The following is a 22,009-nucleotide window of genomic DNA, read 5'->3' on the forward strand; positions in this document are numbered from 1 at the left end:
GAGCAGTAGCAACCTGGTGGCAGATTAGTGGAGGCTTCTCTTCCAGTGACCTGCTTTCCTGGGTAACTCATGGAGTGACGTGGAAATAAGCTCTTTTGCACCTAAAGCCAATTTACCCCCAAAGATTAGGGCAGATCTGTCTGGACAAGCCAAAGAAACAGCCTACCTCTCACACACACATACACAGGGCCGCGCAGACGCACACACACACACACACACGCGCGCGCGCCTTTAATAGCTCCTTACATCCTTCAGATCCCAGGATGGAAGGAAGGAAGATGAAGGAGTAATGGGAGTGAGGAGGAGAAGAAGAAAAGGGGAAATATCTCGGATTGAATTTGTTGAGTGCAAAGTTGCTTGTAGCGTTAAAGTAGTTGATTTGCACATTCATAGTCACTGCTCACACAAAAACTAACACAAAGACACACAAACGTTGTTTATGGGGCGCTGGTCTTTATTTCAGTTGTGCAGCCAGAATCTGATTCACTGTAATTCTAAATTACCATTTTTTTCCATTAAAAAAAGAAAAAAAGAAAGAGGATCAGAATGAGTTTCCCTTCAGTCCTACGTGGCAGTGAGATATACCGAGCTGAACTTCAAGCTCTTGTTCTTGCACCTCAGCTACATTGCACAACAAAAAGAAATAAATAATAAGGGACCCACAAAAAACATGTATCGTAACAAAGATACCCACAAATTTGCATAAATCCTAAAAGAAACTACTGCCCCCTCCCCTTTAACGAGTTTTTTAAAATTCACAATGAGCACAAAGAGAACGGCATGTCATCATGGAAATGCAGCAAAGTTATATCAGTGTGACACAGCACAGAAATGTAAAGTCCATGACATGTTGGACCGGTGGCAGACATGAGAATTTTGTAACGTTTTTCTTTTGTTTTGTTTTTTAATCACTTACCTTGTTCATCTCTAAGTATTTCGTAAACACGTACTTTCCCCTGAAGCCACGGAAAAGTATTTGGTATAAACCTCTGCATGTTCTTTTGTTGGTCGTCGTTAAAACCATTAAAACTCTCTTAGAGCACTAGAAAAACAATTCAGCATATTTAAGACTATTTAAGCTTCCAGTTAAAACAATATTGGAATCCAGAGTACAAAAGTTGGAGGTGAAGTTTGGTCGACAAGTTAGTGGATGCTGAGCAGGTTGTAGGTCATTTTAACATTTTGGTCCTATCGTGGTCCAGAACACAGTTGGACAGACGAGCACAGAGCCTATGTGATCAGCATTTTGCTTTTCTTGATTAAAAATCAAAAATGTTATGGAGAAAACCAACACCGCCCCCACCTCCACCTTCCTCTCAAAACCAGAACCCATTACAGACACAAATACACAGCTCTACCCATTCACTTCCTCAAGTTGGTCGTCTGGTTTGAACGGCTTATTCCCTCCTCCTCCGGCCCTTAAAACAACTTCTCTTTATCACCAAGCACGCCCCTCTTCCTCCTTCACTCCCTTTTCGCTCTTCCTTTCTTTTGCCTTTTCCCGTTATCCTCCACTTCTTCCACTTTGCTATGACCGTTAGTTACCATAGAAGTGCCGTTTGCCACGTGCTTGCCTCCCTTCTGCGAGAAGGATGGTTTGCCCCGGTAGGCGTGGTAGTAGAAGTTGGCGAAGAGGATGATGAAGGTGACGGCGTAGCCAATCAGGGCCCACTGCATCCAGCAGGGGAACGGGCAGCCGGTGTAGAGGGAGTGGCCGGCGTGGCCGATGGTCACGTGGAACTGGATCTGTTGAAGACATAAAATGACAAAAAAACTGAATAACTTTGCAAAACAACAAGACATTCCTTATAATGTATGAACATGAAATACCTTTTCATATAGGTCAACATATTAAAATAAATAGAAATCACAAACTAAGAATTGTCTTAACCGCTTCTCCTCTTCTGCTAAAATCGGTGTTATTTTAACGACGATATTTCATAAAATGTTTTAACGTCTTCCCAAAAAAACCGTCTGCAACTTTCTTTTTTTACAACACCAACAAACACACAGTAATACCCACCATCTGAATAATAGTGAGGTACTTCTTCCACCAGAGGTACTTCTGCATGTGAGGTCCCAGTGCCGCCAGGCCGTAGTAGCCGTACATGATGACGTGGATGAAAGAGTTGATGGTTGCCCCAAAACATGCTGTGGAAGAAGTTAGGTTTGTATCAGATGTGATAGTTGTCATGTTATCTATTGTAAAAAATATAGTATCTAAGAAATTGATTAATTTTTCCTCATTTATTCATCCTTTCCCCACCTTGTCCGCCGGGGACCCACTTGATGCCAATCCACCAGAGGATGAACATGGTGCAGTGGTGGTAGACGTGGAGGAAGCTGACCTGGGTGACCTTCTTCCTCAGGATGAAAAAGGCTGTATCCAAGAATTCCACTCCTTTGGAGATGTAGTACCACCAAAGAGCCGAGGCTATCTAAAGACATAAAAACGGAGGAGAAGAGTGAATTACCGCTGCGCACTCTGGTGGACCTTGGACACCGACACCACTGTGTACGATGGCGTCTTCGATATATGACCGCTTAAGTCTGTTAAATGCAATTTGCAGACATTTCACCTCCCACTCCTGTAGTTAAGTCTAATTCCGGTCCTGTCAAATTAAGCACCGCTAGTGATTAGCCCACTGCAGAGAGCGGTTTTCCAGCTGTTCTTTTTTCTTCATTAAAGAAAAGAAAAGTAAAGCAACAACCAAAGGAGCAAATCTCTTGCCTGACGTCTGTAAATCTGTTGTTCTAACAGTGCAGTGCGCAGCAGAGATCACTTATTCAAGACTGGATAGGACGACAATGAACTGATCTCGGTGAGTGGAAATTCATTTCAGAGTTTGATCATAAAAGTATGTGGGGAGATCTTTCACCCAGACATATTACAGATCTTTTTCTGTAATATGTTTCCAGTTGCCAGTTTCCAAATGTAACCCCTGTCTGACGCGCACACACACACACACACACACACACACACACACACACACACACACACACACACATGCACCCAGTAAAGAAGGCTGCTCTCTAAGCCATGGCACCCTGGCATCACTTATCTCTTAGTAATGCCATCATTAAAGAGGAAGGCCTGACATGGGGGCGGAGTTTTAAGGGTGGCAAGACCAATGAGTCCCGCCTCTCTGAGTGCAGGGCCACGTCCTCTTTGTCCTGAAATCACTAGAGGTGTTAACTTTTACCTCTAAATCCTCCCCCTGTTAAAGTTAATGCACCGACGTTGACACAGAAATAGCACAAAACGTAGGATTAGAGAATCATTCTATCTGAGAAAACTCTGTCGCTTCCTTTGCGATTAGCAAATGTAAAAAGCACTTTTTTTTCAAATGAATGCCATATTCTTAAGATACGTTGGGTTTCTGTGAACAGAGGCGTGGGAATATGTGCACCGCTTCAGTTTGGTGATGTGGGTGTGGGAGGGAGTGAGCTCACCCTGACTTCGTTGACATCGTTTGAGTAGTTGACAGGCTGACAGAGGTAGCTGTACCCGGCTGCTCTGGTGCCTATTAGGAGCTGAGGAGAAACCACAGAGTCGCGACCAAAGGTTGAGAGGGAGCAGGTTACATTGCATTTTCAAACAAGCAAGGTGAAAACACAAAAGGATGCCTGCAACAGTTAGTTTTTTCATGAACATACCCCCCCATACCCTGACAGTCGCCGGTGGCATGTTGTACGATGCCTTCGCTTATGTAGAACATGCAACATGCTAAATGTGTATGATTAACGACATGAAACAAAAGAAAAAAGGCCACAGAAAAGAAGAAGGAGCTGCTGCTTCTAAGTGGAAAAGGATTACATTCAGCATTGTCTGACTTGTCGTGCAGATGTTGTTATTCCACTACAATGTGGCAGAGGAGCTTAAGTTAAAACAGCTTCTCTACATAAGCAAGTGAAATACATTTTTTCCATATTTTTGAGAATTAAAGTCAGACACCGAACTCACTGTTTGACCTGCAGTGTTTATCTTATAGTTATTTAAGAATCATGACAGCCATGTCCCACCAACCAGTCCTGCATGTCGTATGTTGCACTCATCGGCAGGCGGATTCATCCATTCTCACGTGTCTCTTCTTTTTGTATTCGCAGTGGCACTGACCTCTTTGGCGATGTAGAAGTTGAGCACCACCATGCTGAAGTTGTAGACTATGAGAGTCCTCCTCAGCGTGTAGGGCTGGCGGTCCTGCATGTATCTAGGCCCCGCCCACAGGAAGAGCAGGTACAGGCAGCTGATGGCCAGTGTGGGGCAGGGAGATGACATCATCGGCCAATTCTCCACCCTCTTGTCTGGAGGAAGAAAAGAAAAAAACAGGTGGGAAATAATCAAAGAATTAAAGCGTATTTCTAACAGTTAAACCTACATAAACAGTTATATAATACACACACACATATTTATATATATGCACATTCCTCCACAACCTTAAACAACCGCAATAACAAAAAGTTAATCAATCACTAAAATCAATGTTTTTCCTTTTGTTTTTGTTGACAGATTCAAATTTACTTATCGGGCCTTATTGTAAGGATCCAGGAAAAGTGCAAATGACGTTGTCACATGAATAACTGAGCAGTCCTTTTTTTATATAATAATAATCGCTCAGTTTGACCAAATTTTCTAATCAAATGCATATAATATGGTGAAACTGGGGCCCTGGTTTGATCTGCATTAACTTTTCATATCTGTGCACAGATATTAAACTGTAACCAGCCTGCTTCACGACGGCGGCCCACTGCTACAGGACATGTGCGACGGTGAAGATCTTACCTGCTATAGTAAGGCTCCATTTGTAAAATTCTACAGTGTCGTTCACAAAATGTGTTACAGCCTCCATGGCTCTGCCTTGGGTCTTGATTATGCTGCAGCAGGAAGAGAGAGAGAGAGAGAGAGAGGAAAAAGTCAGTCAGGACCACCCAAATTAAATTACAGGCCGTATACGTATCCTGTCATTGTAACCAATAGCACGAGGAGCTGTTCACTCATTACGTGTGCTCAGTATTCATTACTCTTGTAAACTACTGAAACACATCTCTGCCACGATAAGCTTGCAGTAGTCGAGGCCAATGATTTCTGGACTGAAACCCAAGATAACTTGAGAAGGTGGGGGACGGGGGACGGGGGACGGGGACGGGGACGGGGGGGGGACTTCTTAGGGTGTTGTCTTACCAAACGTATTTAAAAATCAAAAAAAAGTGTGAGCCATTCATTTTGGGATTATTGCCATATTACATGCTACGGTACAACATGGACACATTTTTTTTTCTTCCCATTTCGCTATTTCCGGCACTGCTGCAAACATCCCATAAGAGCTTAACAGGATCTCTCTGTTCACTCGTACCTCGTCTGAAAAGCAGTACAGTAACATCAACCGCCACAAGATGATAATTCACTTTCCATTGATTTGTATGATTGCTGGTCAGTGACAACAGTTTGGGATAATTGAAGGAAATGGGCCAGAGGATGTTGGGCAATTCCCTTCTCTCCACAGAAAGAAAGATAGACAGAGATAAAGATATAGATAGATAGATAGATTTATAGATAGATAGATAGATATACCTTAACTACTACCAAATACGAAATCAAATATATTTGCACTAGATTAAAAGAGAAATAAGCATCGTTACACACAAACTTCTTATCCATGGGGAAGGAGGTGTCTCTAAATGAATCTATAATTAATCCGACGCGTCAGATCAGTTTCCCCTTTAAGTATTTAATAGTATCTAAGCACCCACAGTAACTACGGCCCAACTGTGAGTGGCTGTCACCGGACAGGACAGTGCAGTGTCAGAGGGACGTTGCCCTCGGCGGGTGCGGACTCTCTCGCAGGACTTGGGTGTGATAACCCTAACCCTGACTCGGGGGGCTCGGGGGAGTCGCAGAGGGGCGATCGGATGGAGAGGGTTAACCGGGTGTGTGCGCACACACAATACAGGACAGGGGCGCATGTGTCAGCAGGTTTTTGGCTCGGACCGCTCAAGAGGCTTAAATTCAATTGATCAACGAGCTTAGATGAAGGCCTAAGTACAAATGCCCAACGACCCACAAGCCGGGTTGATGGTTATCTGACCCTCATGTGCCATGTGGCTCGAACAGCCGTGCGAATAAAACCCTGAAAACTGCACTATAATATTGTCATTTCTTAAAAATAAATAGATAAAGTGTAATAAACACTCCCAACAATGAAACTATATCGCAGATCGGCACTCAACTAATTTGAAAAAGAGGCTCTTCGACAGCAAATGAAATCATTTCGCGCATGTTTTTATCCGAAGGTGTTCAAAGGTTTAATTCAAAGGTGCGCGTGTTTTTTTTCTCTACAGTCCAGAACCTAACAGGTGGGTGTCCGAAGAGCGGAGATCAAGACGAACATGCGATTATCTCCACCACCACAATTCAAATGTAAAGAGTGGTGCCTCCCTTTACGCACCGAGACATATCGGACTCACGCACAAAGAGACACAAAGAAACGACGCAGCTACTCACGTCCTGGATGTTTGAGAGCGTGGAATGACATCCGGTGCAATTTGATGCCCGGCTCCTCTCAGTCACTGCTGCGCTCCTGTCGTCTTTGTCCTCCTCCTCCTCCTCTTCTTCTTCTTCTTCTTCCTCCTCCTCAGCCCTTAGCGCTGATCACTCGCTGCGCCGCTCCGGTTTATAGTTCGACATTAAACAGTAATTTGGCAAATAAACAACAACAACAACAACAACAACAACAAAACAACAAAAAAAACACACAAGGCAAATTGAAAATCTATGACCACGGTTTAGGCCAATTATGCATCCGGTCCGTGCACGCTCAGCCGCACCATCTCCTCCTGGACTCCTGGACGCGAGAGAAGCCGGGCGGCGCACTGCGCATGCGGGTCACTCCACTCCACTCTGTGCGCGCGCGCGTGCGTGCATGCGCGTCAGTCCTCGGCAGCTCATCTTGCAGAATAAGAAGAGACCGTCCCCTGCTCGGCCTTTGACTAAATAACTAACTTACTTATACGTTTGAGTAAATTGACGCAAGGTCGATGCAAAGCTGAGCGAGTGTTTTCATCCTTCCTAAAGTACTTCTCCACATCCATACACCGTTTTGCTGTGGAGGTGGCCTGGTATTAACATCTTGTCGTGTCTGCCTGGGTCGTCCCAGCAGATGGTGCTGTCAAGCTGCCATTGGATCCGATTGTCACCTACTTTCTGTAAATATCAGCCCCTGCTGAGAGACGAGGTTACTCTGAAGGAAACCTCGTCTTATTCGGACACCCTGTCAAGGCACGTTGTTGGTTATTCCGTTTGAATTGTAACACTGGAGATATAACCGATGTGCTTGGATGAAATTGTGGCTCATGAATTCTTCAGTGTCTGTTGGCGCTAAGGTTTCAGTGAGATCCATTTTTTTAACCCCTGGTGCATTTAGAAAGGCTCCACTGCTCCTGACCCAGTGTCATTTAAGGATTTGCTCACGGTCTCAGCTGGCCTGTTGTATATTTAATGGACAGATTTATATGGCCTGGAAACAGAGACTGTATTTAGATTGAATAAGTATGGAGCAGGGTTTTTTGGGGGTGACGTACAGGGACACGAGACGTGTGTGTGTGTGTGTGTATGTGTGTGTATGTGTATGTGTGTGTGTGTGTGTGTGTGTGTGTGTGTGTGTGTGTGTGTGTGTGTGTGTGTGTGTGTGTGTGTGTGTGTGTGTGTGTGTGTGTGTGTGTGTGTGTGTGTGTGTGTGTGTGTGTGTGTGTGTGTGTGTGTGTGTGTGTGTGTGTGTGTGTGTGTGTGTGTGTGTGTGTCATTCTATAGTTGTGATGGCCGATTTGATTCATTGCAAGGGCAATTTGGCCGGTCCTCACAACGTCAAAAAGCCCTCTGAGGCTAAAGACTTGGCTGTAGGGTTCAGGTTAGAATTAGATTTAGGTTAGGGTAAAGGTTGGTTAAGGCATTTAGTTGTAGTGGTGAAGGTCAGGGTTAGGGACTATAGGGAATGCATTGTGTCAATGAGTGTTACTAGAGAAGGACGTGTGTTGCTGCAGTTTTCTGTCCATTGCTTTCCCCGTGGCTGCATTGTGGTAAAACACCCTTCGATATATTTCAGTGGTGATGACTGAATTCACACCTTATATATCGACACAATGAAGTGCCATAAAGAAACCTACGCACACATTTTGCATGAATAATGATATGTGTAAATTTAAAAGGAAATGTCTGGATGCACACAAAAGAATGCACAAGAAAAGTTGTAAAGTTGTAAGTGTGGTACATGCAGTCATTTGTCCAGGCAGCAGAAATCCTGTCATTTCTAAAATGTATCAATCTAAAGAGCAAGGATGTGGTTGATTTTGGAGAAGAAAGTTGATGTGGAAGTAGGTTTTAGCACCTCCCTGTTCCTATTGAATGTTATTCAGGCTGTTGTTTGTCACAGGTGCAGTGTTTGTATGTTCAGAACTTTTGTGATTTAAAAAAACACCAGGGTCCATTGAAAAAGTTAACTTACTTTTCATCCAGAGTTCTTAGACCCGCAAATGAAGAGCAACCATAGACGTGGGTGTAGTCAGCGGGTCTGGAAAGTGAAGTCAATGCGTATACATGCCTGAAACCGGTATTCTCTGGAAAGACCAGCAGGGGGCGAGGAAGTCAGTTTCTATAGAAGTCTATGAGAAAATGATTCTACTTCTCACTTGATTTATGGTGTCAGTTAAAATGTTTCTTAGAATCTCATTTAGAATGGAATAAATAATGGATACAGCCTGACTGACACCTTAGCACCATCAGTAGGTTGCAGGTGTCGGTGGACATGCATTGGAAGAGCTCTCAGTCAGGCTCCGCCCCCTCCTCCTCCAAATATGGTTACTTCTGATAAAAAAAAAAAAAACAAGATGGCGAAGGCCAAAAATGCTAAACTTGAAGCTTCAGAACTGCAGCTCACGAACCGATGGTTGACATCACGGTGGGTTGCCATGAAAGCAATCAATATGTGTCATCTACTGGCCATCTGCAGCTTCTGCACTCATTGTCTGCAGGTTGCAAATATCGTTATAGCTTTTACCTAAATCGAATGTAGATGTTGACATTAGTATGTCTATGTGCTTTTGGTGTCACTTTCCCATGCTTTACAGGTGTACAGTAGGTGGTGCAAGGTTGGCATGTGTTTAACTGGTCTGACATTGACCGATCACACACACACACACACACACACACACACACACACACACACATTCATATCCGTGTACCAAGTTGGTTTGGCATATGAATGTGAAGGAGGCACTTTTTGCGGTCCAATAATCCGAAATGTCATGACTGCTGGTCTGTGCGTCCACGGACCACATGAGTGTGACCTGGATGGTTGGGCTGGCCGCACATTTCAGGCTGAACAAATAAGAACAGCCCTGACAGCGCATTAACAACTCCTGGCTCCGTTACAGTAAGACAGTGTGTCTGTGAAGAAATGGTTCATGGCTCACGTGATGTTCTGTCTGCAAGGTCGGTCCCATTCAGTTGTGGATGTTCAGCTTTATAGTATTTACATATAATTTTCTCCATAAAGAAACAATGAACGTGCTTTTTATCTTCCGAGTTCATGGGGATTGTAGACATCAGATTAATTCTTAAATATCTTTTACCTTTAGCTTGATACTTAATGTCTGATACATGAGCCAGTGGTCATTTGACAGAGAAATTCCCCTTTATGTGAAAATAAAAAGACAATAGAAGACACGAGGGACATGTAGGACATGCAGAGGACTTCAAGAGTGAGAGGAAAGACAAAAAGAAGGAAACAAAGTATTTGCTCATATTCAGTTAAATCTTGACCAACATCTGCGTGGAATAGGCAGTTCATCAGAAAACACAAAGCGGAACATAAACCCTCATGATTACAAAGAAGTGCACCAGAGTATATTTTGTATTATGTTCCATTTAAAAATTGGTTAAAAAAAAGTAAAAAGTGCTGCGTTGATTTTCAATATTGTCATTAGGGAAGCGTGTGTGTTATATAACCACAGAGTTTCGGCTCTCATGTTAGGAAAGTACTGGCAACATTCAGAGACCTTATAAAATGGTGGTTACAAAAAGCCATCGAATATTTCTTCAACTGCCTGTTTAGCCCCATGTATTCGCTCATGTGTGTGTGTGTGTGTGTGTGTGTCATGTTGTCGAATCACTGTTAAACCAAACTCTTTAATATTAATCCTAGTGATTTTAAGCAGCTGAATTTCGGTGTAAAATAGGCAAGCTTAAAACACAAAACCTATTTTCTATAGTGTCATCTTTCCACTAGTGTGTGTGTGTGTGTGTGTGTGTGTGTGTGTGTGTGTTGCTGTGTGTGTGTGTGTGTGTGTGTGTGTGTGTGTGTGTGTGTGTGTGTGTGTGTGTGTGTGTGTGTGTGTGTGTGTGTGTGTGTGTGTGTGTGTGTGTGTGTGTGTGTGTGTGTGTGTGTGTGTGTGTGTGTGTGTGTGTGTGTGTGTGTGTGTGTGTGTGTGTGTGTGTGTGTGTGCGTGCGTGCGTGCGTGCGTGCGTGCGCGCGCGCGCGCGCGTGCGTGCGTGCGTTCAAGTGGCCATACAGTAGAGTTAAAGTGTCATGTGATGGTGACTGGACTTCCTGTTTTAATTTTTTTTTTACCCTTCCTGTCTTTTTTTCTTTGGCTTCTTTCTCTTTATTCTTCTTATCCGTGTCATGTTTGTTCTTTTGATTTAAACTCAGCCCCCAGCCTGCATGGCGTGCTTTCAGAAATACTGAAATTGTGTCTGTTAACCTCGCTCACTTTTATCACTCTTTACGGTCTTCGAATTTCATTTTTCATCTGACAGGGCCATTTTCAAAAGGGTACACATTTCAGTTTCCAACCCGACGGATGCCAGAGTGTAGCCACCTCTTTTCTAACCCTCAAAGTATCCATCAGAGATAAATTAACTTAGGATTTATGCTGGAACACACTGTGTGCAGACCACCAAAATCTCTGCGAGGGAAATTTACTCCTGTAGGGCACATTCACAGCCAACCACCTGGGACAAAACCATTTTCCACATAGCTCTGGAGTCGCTCTGGAGTCGTTTAAAAAAAGTCTTTTGGGAAATACCACTTTTCCAAAACATTCTCCTGCAGTACTGAGGGGGATAACTTCTCACGCACAAGTTTCTTGTAACGCGGATAAATTGGCGGTCAAAATCTTTTTTGCACATATTCATGAATGCAGAAAAACTCCAACAACCCTGCAAGACACATCGGCAGATCATCGCATTAACAGATACAAATAACTCAGCGAAGATGTTTCCTTCAAGTCTGGCCTCCGTCTCAGCTCGTGGGGCCAGGAAATTACAGGCTTAAGGAGATTTGGTTCTGAGACTTTTCTCAATGGTTTCTGTGTGTGTATGTGGTCATACTGTAGTCTGTAGGTGTGTGATGACTGACAAACCTCTGCGAAATGGACTTTGCGCAAATGCACCCAAAGCGGAAATAAAAGACTGCAGTGTATTTGTTTCAGGGCAAAATTGTCATTGTCATACTGCGTGCAGCAAAACAATTGCCCATAAACGTCTGACCTCATGCTGCTTTGAAAAGTGCCCCGGCCCTAATAGCCGCGTGTCGTTTACCTTCACACTTTCCGTGTAATCTGGATCAGGTCTGTTCCATTAAAGTCTTTTCATATGGTTTTAATTTGAAAGGCATATGCATCAGGCTGAGATTTAACTGGCTTCATTCAGTAGCGGATCCCTCTCTGTCTATAGTGGCTCACTAGATGTGGCATTAGGTCACAGTGTGGGCCATTTTGAGGATAACTGGCTTTTTTTTTTTTAACTACTTCCCATAAAAACAAGATTTGCACTGCACACGTACATACGTCTCCTTCATGTGCGCGCACACAGTCTCTTGTCCTCATTTGGCCTTTTTGGGAAGGGGAACCCCTCCCCTGATGTAGTGTGTTGCCAAAAGTGCCCACATGCAGAAACACAGGGCTGATGATGGAGCAGCAATTTTCCTGTCTCATTGTTTCTGTGATTCTTTCTTTCCTTCTTTCTTTTTTGCTTGTTCATTTTTCCTTCCCTCCTTTGTTGTTTTCCTCATTCTCTCAAACTGTTTTGATCGTCATCGTCTTTCCGGGAAAGTTTCTCTTCTGTTTTTCTTTCTATTGACTTCCGCATGTCATCAACACATTGCGTCTGCACTAACACATATTCAATTTCACTATTTTTTAAAAACTTATATTGATAAAGGGTAGGTTAGCCAAGCATGCAGCACCGGTATTGAAAATTACACAAGAAGAACACAATAATAAACAAACAAAACCTGTTTAAAAAGTTATAGACAGGCCAGGGGCAATTATTCCACAGTCTGGTACAAGTGCTTTATTTTTCCTGTGTCTTTGCACGTAACACATATGAAAGCAATCTTTACATAAACAACTTCTGCTCTATGGTTGCTGAAGCATCAGCAAATCACTGCAGCAAGTTAAATTTGAATCATCCAGAGAGGGATGGTGATTTTCTGATCATGGCTTCTTAACATAATCTAGAATGACTCTCAGTAGAGCGCACACCTCAAGGCTATATAATTATATACGCTCTTAGTGGTGATGTGGGCAGGACTCAGACTGAGTCCCTTAACTACAGGTTTTGATTCAGATCTGGACCAGGTACCCCCCCCCCCCCCCCCCCCCCCCCCCCGTTGTCACACATTGGTGTCTGTGTGATAATCAGAGTAAATAAGTAATACAATAAGAGAGTGAAAAGCATTTAAGGTAGCTAGGAATGACATATGTGTAACTCTAGACACATGAATGCCAGATACCTGAACAGTCATTCACCTTGCAAAGTGCAGTGGTGGTGTTGCGGGCTCGACTGTGCTGGGGCCACTTGGCTGGCTCTCCTGATCATCCCTGACGAAATCTGACTCTCGGCACCGCCGGGCTGCATGTCAAGGAAGGACATTCCTTGTCCCGGCCTCAGCCATAGTGTGACCTATGCAGTGATCCCAAGAAACTGAATGTCATGTAATGTAAACTGTTGTTTCATGCACTTAGCGAAAGCCGGGCTTGTAACAATATTTACCAGTGAGAAGGCAACAATATTTTGAAGGCCAATTTTCTGGTGAAATTGTTCCAAAAAGATAGTGTTTTATCTGTCTATTACCATTTTTTATGATGAGGCCGTAATATATTCTCTGTAACCTATATGATGACGTCAGCATAGTTAGTCCTCGGTGCAATTGAATTCATTAATTGAACCACAAATGGCAGCGAATGGATTCCAAATGAAACTCCACTTGTAAAAATCCACTTTTTATTCAGCTATCTACATTTTTTTGCATAGTGAGAAAAACACTGTTAAAAGCTCCCCATAACCCCCTTTCTGAGCTCTCACGCACAATCTGATGAATGTGCGCTCTCGTTGTGAAGAGCATGATAATATTTTGAGGGAGAATATTTTTCTTCTCAGACTAAAGACTCTCTGTTCCCGGAACTGACATCACAACAGGAGAAAATGATTCCCAGGAGTTTTCCCTCACAGCGAAGCCACTAATTTGGACTTCACTGAGCAACTTTTGTCACAGTGCATGGCGTAATGCAAAAAGCCATAAAAAAAAAAACAATTACCGCGGCACAAAACAAGAGTACACGAATAATTGGATCAGTTTTAGTGTTACGAGAAGTTTGATGTGTAGCCAGTAGAGGGGGTCTGCAACTATGGCCTGGAAAGCAGCAGTGAAATGTGGTCACTAATTACAGCTGATTCAGGGCGATGTCAATAAGTCTATAATCGGTTCATAGTTGATGGACTGATAGGTTACACATTTTAATTTACTTGAATTTTCAGTTATGCTCAGTAAAGAAATGGTTTATCAAATGTAATGTGCAAATTGAAATTTATATTGTCAAAGCTATAGTGCTGTTGTTAAGTGTATAAGCATTATTCAAATGTATACATAAACTTAATAACGAACAGGTAAAATACAAACCTAACACTATCAGAGAAATCTAATTTAGTTCACTGAATGATTTATTATACATTGTATTGATGCTTATTTGCTTGAATGCAGATTAAAAACTATTTAAAGATTGTAAATAGCCATCAAAGCCATTGGCTAACCAAATACTGATACCAGACAATCAAAGTGTGGTGTTGGAACGCTCCAGCCAATTTATTTAAAAGGGGTCGCTGCATTCATTTTGTATTTCATTCATTCACACAAAATTAAAAGACATGGGGGAGACAGATAAAAAAAAAAGAATCGAGTCAGCAGAGGCCAAGATGTCCTGATTTTTATTTGCTGGTATGAATCAAACTTAAAGCAGCTGGATCCTACAATTAACTCCGAAGCCAGATGCTTTGAAGTCGCCTGTGAAAGGCTCATCTTTCGTATTCCACACTTTACAACGCAGGTTTTCTGTCAAATATTTTGGGAAGATTCAAGATGAACTCATTATCAGGGTTTTTCCTCAGCTCCCTCCAGAGCTACAGAACATGTTACACAACTGTTTTCCACAGGCTGCACAGTATTCACTGGCCACGGTATGAAATAGGTCGATTTTCCTTCCTTGTCCTCTCAAACACTCAATATGTTCTCTTTTTATAGACGTTATCTAGAGCTGAATCACCTCTGTCAGTAACCATTTGCAATTTGCCAGCGCGAGACCATCAAGAGCCCACTCCTTGTCTTGCACATTTAGTCTGCATCCTGGCGTATCTGGGTATACGTTAAACCCTCTTATATTAGTATGTAGTATGGAATTGGGACAGCATTAGTTCTAGATAGGCACTGCAGGTATAGCAGTCCGGGAGGTAATCCCTTGCCCCATGAGAGCTCAAAGCCTCTCAGCACTGTCACGTTCTGTTAATGTTAATCTGAACTGGATGCATTGCCGAAGCCTGACCCACTGCCTGCGACCCTGCCACGGCCGAGGTCAGAGTCTGACGTCACTCGGGGAGGCAGGGTGACCTGTGCCAGTGTGCGGCCCTGTGATAATTACCTTCGAGAACCAGGGTTTAAAATGCCAATGACCTCCGGTAACATTTTGTTTCCTGCGAGTTACTTGGCGTATACTTTAATTGTTTGCTCTCTGTAGAAAATAAAAAGGGGGCTTACAGCTCTTGAGTATTTGTGCATTTATAGGCTATTAACTTAATTTGACAGAAACGTAGCTTCTCGAGGAAATTGACTTTGATAGACTGAAGTGAGGGAGCAGCTGTTCTGTGTGCTTGCTGCCGCACAAGGTTCGTCAGCCAACTCTCTGAGACGGACAGTCCATCCAAAAATGACACACAGAACCGGGGGGGGGGACCTTAACACAAGACACATGCTAATCCTACCACCATCCTTTTTTTTCTACCCAGCAGGCAGCGGGTGGATCAAATGGCTGCATCAAGGGGGCAAATTTGAAACAGTTGTTGTTTCCGAGAAGGAATTCTGTTGATTCTGTGGGTCTTTAGTTCAACAAATTACTGTCACTCAGAATCATGCGGGCTTAGTTTACAGTATAGCCCATGTGTGACCAGGGTAAACCAGGCGTTATTTGTCAGCTTTCCATACAGCTGGATATCTAATGTCGATCATACTGAACCAAACCACAAAGTCATTATCCACAATTCCTACCCTGTTCCGTGTGCTTGTTTTGAGTAGATTATTTTTGCATAAAACCTTAATTCAATATAAGGATCAGCTACACGATGCTGTATCTTGGAGACGTAGTGATGGGTCTCAAAAAACAGGGCTGATACCATGGTAATAGATAAAACGTACTCATAGAATCACAAATCAGATCATTTTTCAGTATGTACTTTTATTAACAAATCAGGTGTGTTTTATGTCTGAAATATCCTTAATGCAGCCTAACATAATATTAATGACTCCTCCTCTACCAACTAACTCAGCAATTACACATCCCTCCGACAGTGGGGCTGCCCGCTATTTCCCGCAATTGTCCTAAATGTCATAAATCCCACAAATGCTTGTCTTTTCATTGTAGGGTAGGCATTGTAGGTAGGTTAAAACAATTTTTTCCCCTGTTTTATTTGTTTGAAGCACAGGAACAAAGAGTTAAGGCTGGATTTTCTTCCATTTCAGCAGGGGGCAGTCACATTTTTTAAATTTTATCATTAAATAATAATCCTCTTTTTGACCATCTAATTAATCAATTTGCTTTTTAAACATTCCTTTTAGAAGATATAACTTTTTCTTAAAGTCGTCATGGAAAGAAATAACACGTTCAGTGGACAGTCCCGCTGCTAAAGTGTTATTGTAGTGAGTCAGACACAGCTTTTACTCATATTTAATCTGTCAGCCTTGGTTACCAGTGGTTTATGCTTAAGCTGCACAGGAACAGACATTCTCTTTGTCTCAGTGGGACTGAAATAAAGGAGTGGACAGCACCATGGCAGGGAAGGGGACCAACACCCCCCCATAGCCCTTAGTGCTCTTTTTAGATGGAACATTAAGTGCATGTGTATCCTTTAGCAGAAGGAGGCATATTGTGAATAATATCAGTTAAGTAAGAAACACAAAACAGAAAACTTGTGGTACAGAGTTCTGCTGTTTGTGCACCCATTTTGCACCAAAATGTCCAAAAGCCTGGCCTCTAAACACCATATGGGCGCCCTTTTTAATATAATATCTTTCACTCCTTGGTTTCTGTTTCGCCCTCTAAAAACATTTGTCATTCCGACTTGTCAAACACAAGCTGACTATGCCAGTTCCAGGCCTTGGTACTATTTGTGCCTGCCCACAATCTTTCTGGCACATCTCAGTGGAACAGAGCCATTGCCAATGTTATTTGTTACACCCCATGGGTACACCTGTGCTTCGCATGCTATTAGGAGGTGAAATGCCATGCGGAAAAATATTAAAAGGACATAATAATGCCCTCCTGCAATCAAGGCTGGTAATTTTGCTGTATGCATGGGGAGAGGGAGAGAGAGCAGCCAGAGAGAGAGAGTGCTCAATGTATCTGTGCAGTCTATAGCAGCATAATTTAGGGATAGTTCAGCGCTCACCTGAGCCAGCACTAACTATAAGCTTTATCAAAGATGGAAGTTTGGGAAACTGGGAGCTGGTTCCACAGGAAAGGAGCCTTTAGCAGAAGGCTCTGCCTCCCTCTCTGCTCTTTGAGACTCTAGAAACCACAGGTAGGCCCATGTTAAGAGAGCGAAACGGCCAAAAGACATGCCCCGATCAAAAATGTCCCCCGGGCTCCTTGGAGTAGAGCTGGAGGCCAAGGTAATGCATCCTAAGTAGTTTTGTGATCAGACAGTATTTTTTCCTGAGGTGGTACAAAAAAATACAAACATTTCTAGCACTCTATTTCTAGTCACTAGCATGGATATTAAAGTCTTGTTTTAACTGAAAAAGTGTAAATTTAATTTGCACAACATATGCCATGCTTAAATGAATTATCATCAAACATTTTCATATGTTTGATAATGGATTATGGGACTCAGTGTCACAAGTTATCTGAGTTGCATGTGAGCATATTTACTGCTTTGGCTTCAATACATCGACAGAAATAACTTTTAAAAGCCTGCATGAGACGATTATGTTGAAACCTTAGTAGTGTTCCCAAAAGAGAGAGTTCTCCGGGAGTGTAGAACAGAACAGAACAGAACAACAACAAAAAAACAATATTTCCCCTGTAGGATCTGGCTTAGACTCCTCTGGAACCACTTCATGCAATGCTACGTATCATATTTCAGCCTGCACTGATTTGAGACATTTCTTGTCGTTCATAAAGAGATGTATTTGGGTGGTAAGATTCTATATGTACATTATGAATACATACAAAATGCTCATATTTTATTCTGCCTCTTTTTTCATTTTTTTCATTTTGAAAAGCCCCAAAAGACAGAAGTACAATGAGCATAAATGAACAAAGGTTTATCATATTTTATGGAGGAATAATTCATCAACTTAGGCAATGCCTCAGTCTTTAGCCTTTCACTTTTTTGTGCTAAAAGTTAGATGTGCAGTTCTAACTGTGTTTTCTTTACGGAGGAAGTGGCCTATTGTACAGCCACACTTTTAAGAAGCAATGGATCAACATGAAACCAGCTGCGCTGCTGCTTTTGCATACAATTTAAAAGAAGCTCTTTGTAGTCTGTGGCCTGTGATGTAATTTAAGAGGTTTGAATTAAAGCAGAATTTATTAGGATTTGTCCTTTGATAAAAAAAGACTTCAATATGTTTTTTCTCTAACTGGGCTTTATAGTTTGTGTGTATGTAGTAATTTCCGTTTGTCCTAAGGAGTATTGGATGTTCCTCAAACACATTTGCGCAGTTAGATCATTGGGCCACATTATGTACATTTTGCAGTTGCACTTACAGCAAAAAACATTGTAAATATGAACATTGGTGAGTGTTTGTGTGTGTATGTCCTAGTGCATGGATGTTTGTTGTTTATTAAGATGCTTGTTGCATATTCTCTTGCCTGTTGCCAGCTGGTTGACTCAACCCACTCACCCCACATAACTCTTACCTACATACAGTAAATCTGTCATGTATTATTTAATGTGAGACCAAGTACCAAAGATCTCTCATTTCAATTACGCCATTTATGTATGTTAATTGATACTTTCCTGACCAAGTCCACCCGAACCTCTGTTATGGTTGTGTGATTTAGTGAGAAAAACCCGTAACGAGTTTTCTTCTTGGGGGGATTGAGTCACATGGGTTTTATTTAGCAAAAAAAATAACAACATCCACGTGGGACAGTCAGTCCTACAGAGCAACATCTGAGGAATAGTTGTATTGTGAGTGATACACTTAATTGTTTTATTCCTTAGATTTAAGTTAGCTTTACCTAGCATCCAGACAAGGACAAGCAGCTAGCCTTAGTTTAAAAAAAAGGAAATGGTCTGCCCCCCGGCATTAAAGATGAATTAACATGTTACATTTTAATTGTTTAATCTGTTAAAAAACTGATACACATGTACATAGAATGATTTTACAGGTGCTGGTCGGCTAAATGTTTCCCCTTTCCAAGATTCATGCTAAGCTAGGCTAAGCTAGCAGGATTCATGCTAAACTGTTATCCCCTTTTCCAGGATTCGTGCTAAACTAACTGGCTGTACAAGGAGGTATTTCTGCAAGGAAGATGGAGATATCAATATATTAAATAAACCCCATATCTAGGATATGGGGTTTATTTAGTATTTTCTGCCAAATGCAGTAAATGTAGCATACTTTCTTTGAAACGAGTGAACGTGTTAAAAATCTTGTTGGGAAGACAGTAAAATATGATTCCTTGAGTAGATCAAATGTGTTTCATAAAACCACAACATGTTTCATGTAAAAGATTAAAAGGTACATTACCAGTCATTCTTAAAACCTAAGTTTTTTGGTACAACACAGAGTAAATCAACTTTCATCTGTCTGAAGTGGAAAACTTGATGTCATCCTCACATTCTTTGTAACAAACACTCATTCAGGCTGTCACAACATTTGCCAATACCACGCCTGACGGGTTATTGATTCGGTTCGAGGCCTCTGGAAGACCCGGTGTGGGTCGTTAAAGTGGTCGGCATTGTTGTGAAACAAACTGTTGCTTGAGGATTTGATCATATGAGAAAAATGTTCACAGATGGACAGTTAGTTTGAACACTTGGCTGCTTTTTTGAATTCATTTTCTCATTTTAATCCCAAGGATTTTTCTCCCCACTAAATTTAAATGAGTAAAATGCTGCATTTGGCTGTTGGCGATTGTGAAAAGTGTTGGAACATGTTCGGCAGCCAACAGAGATTGACATGTCTGAAGGGAGCTTGTTGGCTATGTCATTGGAATATTTCCTTCTTTCGGCAAAATTGTACAAATACCAGGATTGTGACGATACCAGCGGCGATGCAAAATGCGTGAAGGTTTACACTCAAAAGCCCAAGGACCCAGGGACTTCCTGCCCCATTCCGTCAGACCCAGAGGAGGACACAAAAACCACATGCCTACTGCCCCCCGCCCCCATGACTCATCTGGGGTCTGATGTGGTTAATGGTGACCAGTTTTTCTGTTTAAGCCCACATTCGTCCCTCACAGCCACATGGGACTTCATAGATTTAGCTGAGTCACCACGATCTTTGTTTAATTCACACATTTGATTTTCCTGTGGCTGTGGACTCAATGAAAAAAAAGGTTATCTTTCTCTGCAGAAGCAATAGAGTTGGACTTCTAATTGCTGTAGGCAACATTGGATCATATTTCTATTGACTCAGCTGCTGCATTATGTGGATTTATATTACATATCTACTTTAAAAGAGTACTCCACTGATTTCCTATTTACTCTCAAACATTGTTGGATGGGACAATTCAAAAACAAGTTCACGTCTTTCTCCATCCACACCTTCAGAATTTTTATTTTTTACACAAGCACACACACACACACGCACACGCACACGCACACACACACACAGTCATGTCTGGAAGAACTTGTGCAAAAATAAGAGATGATTGAATACATGTCAGACGTCTGCCGTCACTGAAATTCTTTTATGCTTTCTGATAATTTACCAGACAAGTGGTGGTGTGTTTGGTTCAGTCTGCGACTTTGAACAAACTTTAACCTGTCAGATAAAAAAAGCAAATATGCATTTTTAAAATTCATTATAGATCCAAGCTAGATAAGTCGAGTCTGTATTCTAGTCAGTGAGAAGTGCAAATAAGTAAATGAAGACCATAAAACATTATAATCAGCAGTGTATCCACATCAGTACCTTTGCTAAACATCTTCTCTGGCTCACAAATCAGTCTCCATGATGAGAAGCAACTGAAGCAAATAAAGTTTTCTGGAACATCAAATCTGTTATTATATGTAATTCTTTTGTTTTGAGGTACACGGGCTCACCACAACAGCCTAAAGTCAGAGACTTGCTGTGGTACTCGGTATATAGCAGACCGAGGGCAACCATTTTGGTTTTGGATGTGTCATTTTTGCTTACTCAAAGGAGAGTTTTCAGGACTGTGAAGATGTGGCCCCGAGCTGCAAAAAAAAGAAGTAAATCAAAGGCTTGAAATGATTATTTTTCTCCTGTCCGCGCAGCTCGACACCTGTCTCATTTTAAAGTATACTCATCAAAACAAGTGATAAAGGCAAACTTCTCTGCGGCAATGAACTCTGTGTTACAGTATGCTGACAGACAACAGCACAAACTGTGACCATGTGCTGAGGGAAGCTAAAGGCTGTAATTTGGGAGAGGACAGGAATCAATGCTATAGCTTTATGGGCCTTCACAACAGCTATGACGATGGAATTCATGATTCTGTCCGTTGTAAAGCACCTACTGTAGTACGGGTTGAGATATTTTAGTCAGGGATATAAAATTACACACAGTGTTCAGAAACAGTGTTCATACAAACAGGAGAGGGTTCGGCCACTGTATATCCAAATCTGGAATTAACAGAGAGAGGGAAAGAGGAGGCAATGGGTAGAAGATAAGATGGAAAATGTTCTAAATTCATCCCAGGTAAAGTTCAGACAGGAAGACTGTCTTCTGCACACGCATCCCAAATCACAAACACAGTTCCCGCTATCTCTAAGCTCCACCGGCTCGTTCTTGTTTGCATCCAGTCACAACCCGACACACTCACCTTCAGCCAATCACCTCCAAACTGTCAGAGTTTAAAAATCTTCTCTCTCGCTCTCCTTAAACTCAGCTGTCATTTTAAGACCGCGATCACGCCATGACCCACCTCCACCCCTGATCCCCCTCAACTCCGGATGCCTGGTCATGCCCCATCAAACCGTCCAACCGGAGGCCCTCCATGAGACGTCCCAACTTCCTGCCCCATTCCTCATCACCAGCACCAGTGCCGTGGCTCCGAGGGAGGTAAGACAGCTTCCATGGTGTTCTACTTACTCTAAGCGCCAAAGTCTATTCCTCCTTCTCACAATAAATCTAAAGATATCTTCTGTCCCAGACAAAAAAACTAAGCACTTTCATTTTAATAAAAATGGGGCGGGGGGGGGACAGTCAATTTGTTTGGGACTACTTTCAGATTAAAGTCAATTCATGTTTTTAGAATTTCACAAAGGAAG

General features: G+C 42.2%; 1 protein-coding gene and 1 long non-coding RNA gene across 2 annotated transcripts; one reads left to right on the top strand and one right to left on the bottom strand.

Annotated features, from left to right (window-relative positions):
• Positions 1–433: 433 nt before the first annotated feature.
• On the bottom strand, positions 434–6,875 carry elovl4b (ELOVL fatty acid elongase 4b). Its single transcript, XM_035618375.2, has 7 exons — positions 6,503–6,875; positions 4,784–4,875; positions 4,118–4,305; positions 3,454–3,534; positions 2,267–2,438; positions 2,024–2,151; positions 434–1,746 (listed from the first exon to the last, which is right to left on the bottom strand). Exons 2-7 carry the CDS (start codon positions 4,848–4,850, stop codon positions 1,465–1,467), a joined length of 918 nt encoding a protein of 305 aa, XP_035474268.1. The 5' UTR covers positions 4,851–4,875; positions 6,503–6,875; the 3' UTR covers positions 434–1,464.
• LOC118290590 lies at positions 2,312–21,787 on the top strand. Its single transcript, XR_004786455.2, has 5 exons — positions 2,312–2,515; positions 2,762–2,822; positions 4,108–4,330; positions 4,709–4,791; positions 21,628–21,787. It is a non-coding gene; the product is annotated as an uncharacterized LOC118290590 (long non-coding RNA).
• The last annotated feature ends 222 nt before the right edge of the window (positions 21,788–22,009 follow it).

The sequence above is a fragment of the Scophthalmus maximus genome, chromosome 18 (assembly GCF_022379125.1).
Source record: "Scophthalmus maximus strain ysfricsl-2021 chromosome 18, ASM2237912v1, whole genome shotgun sequence".
In the NCBI taxonomy this organism is placed as follows: domain Eukaryota; kingdom Metazoa; phylum Chordata; class Actinopteri; order Pleuronectiformes; family Scophthalmidae; genus Scophthalmus; species Scophthalmus maximus.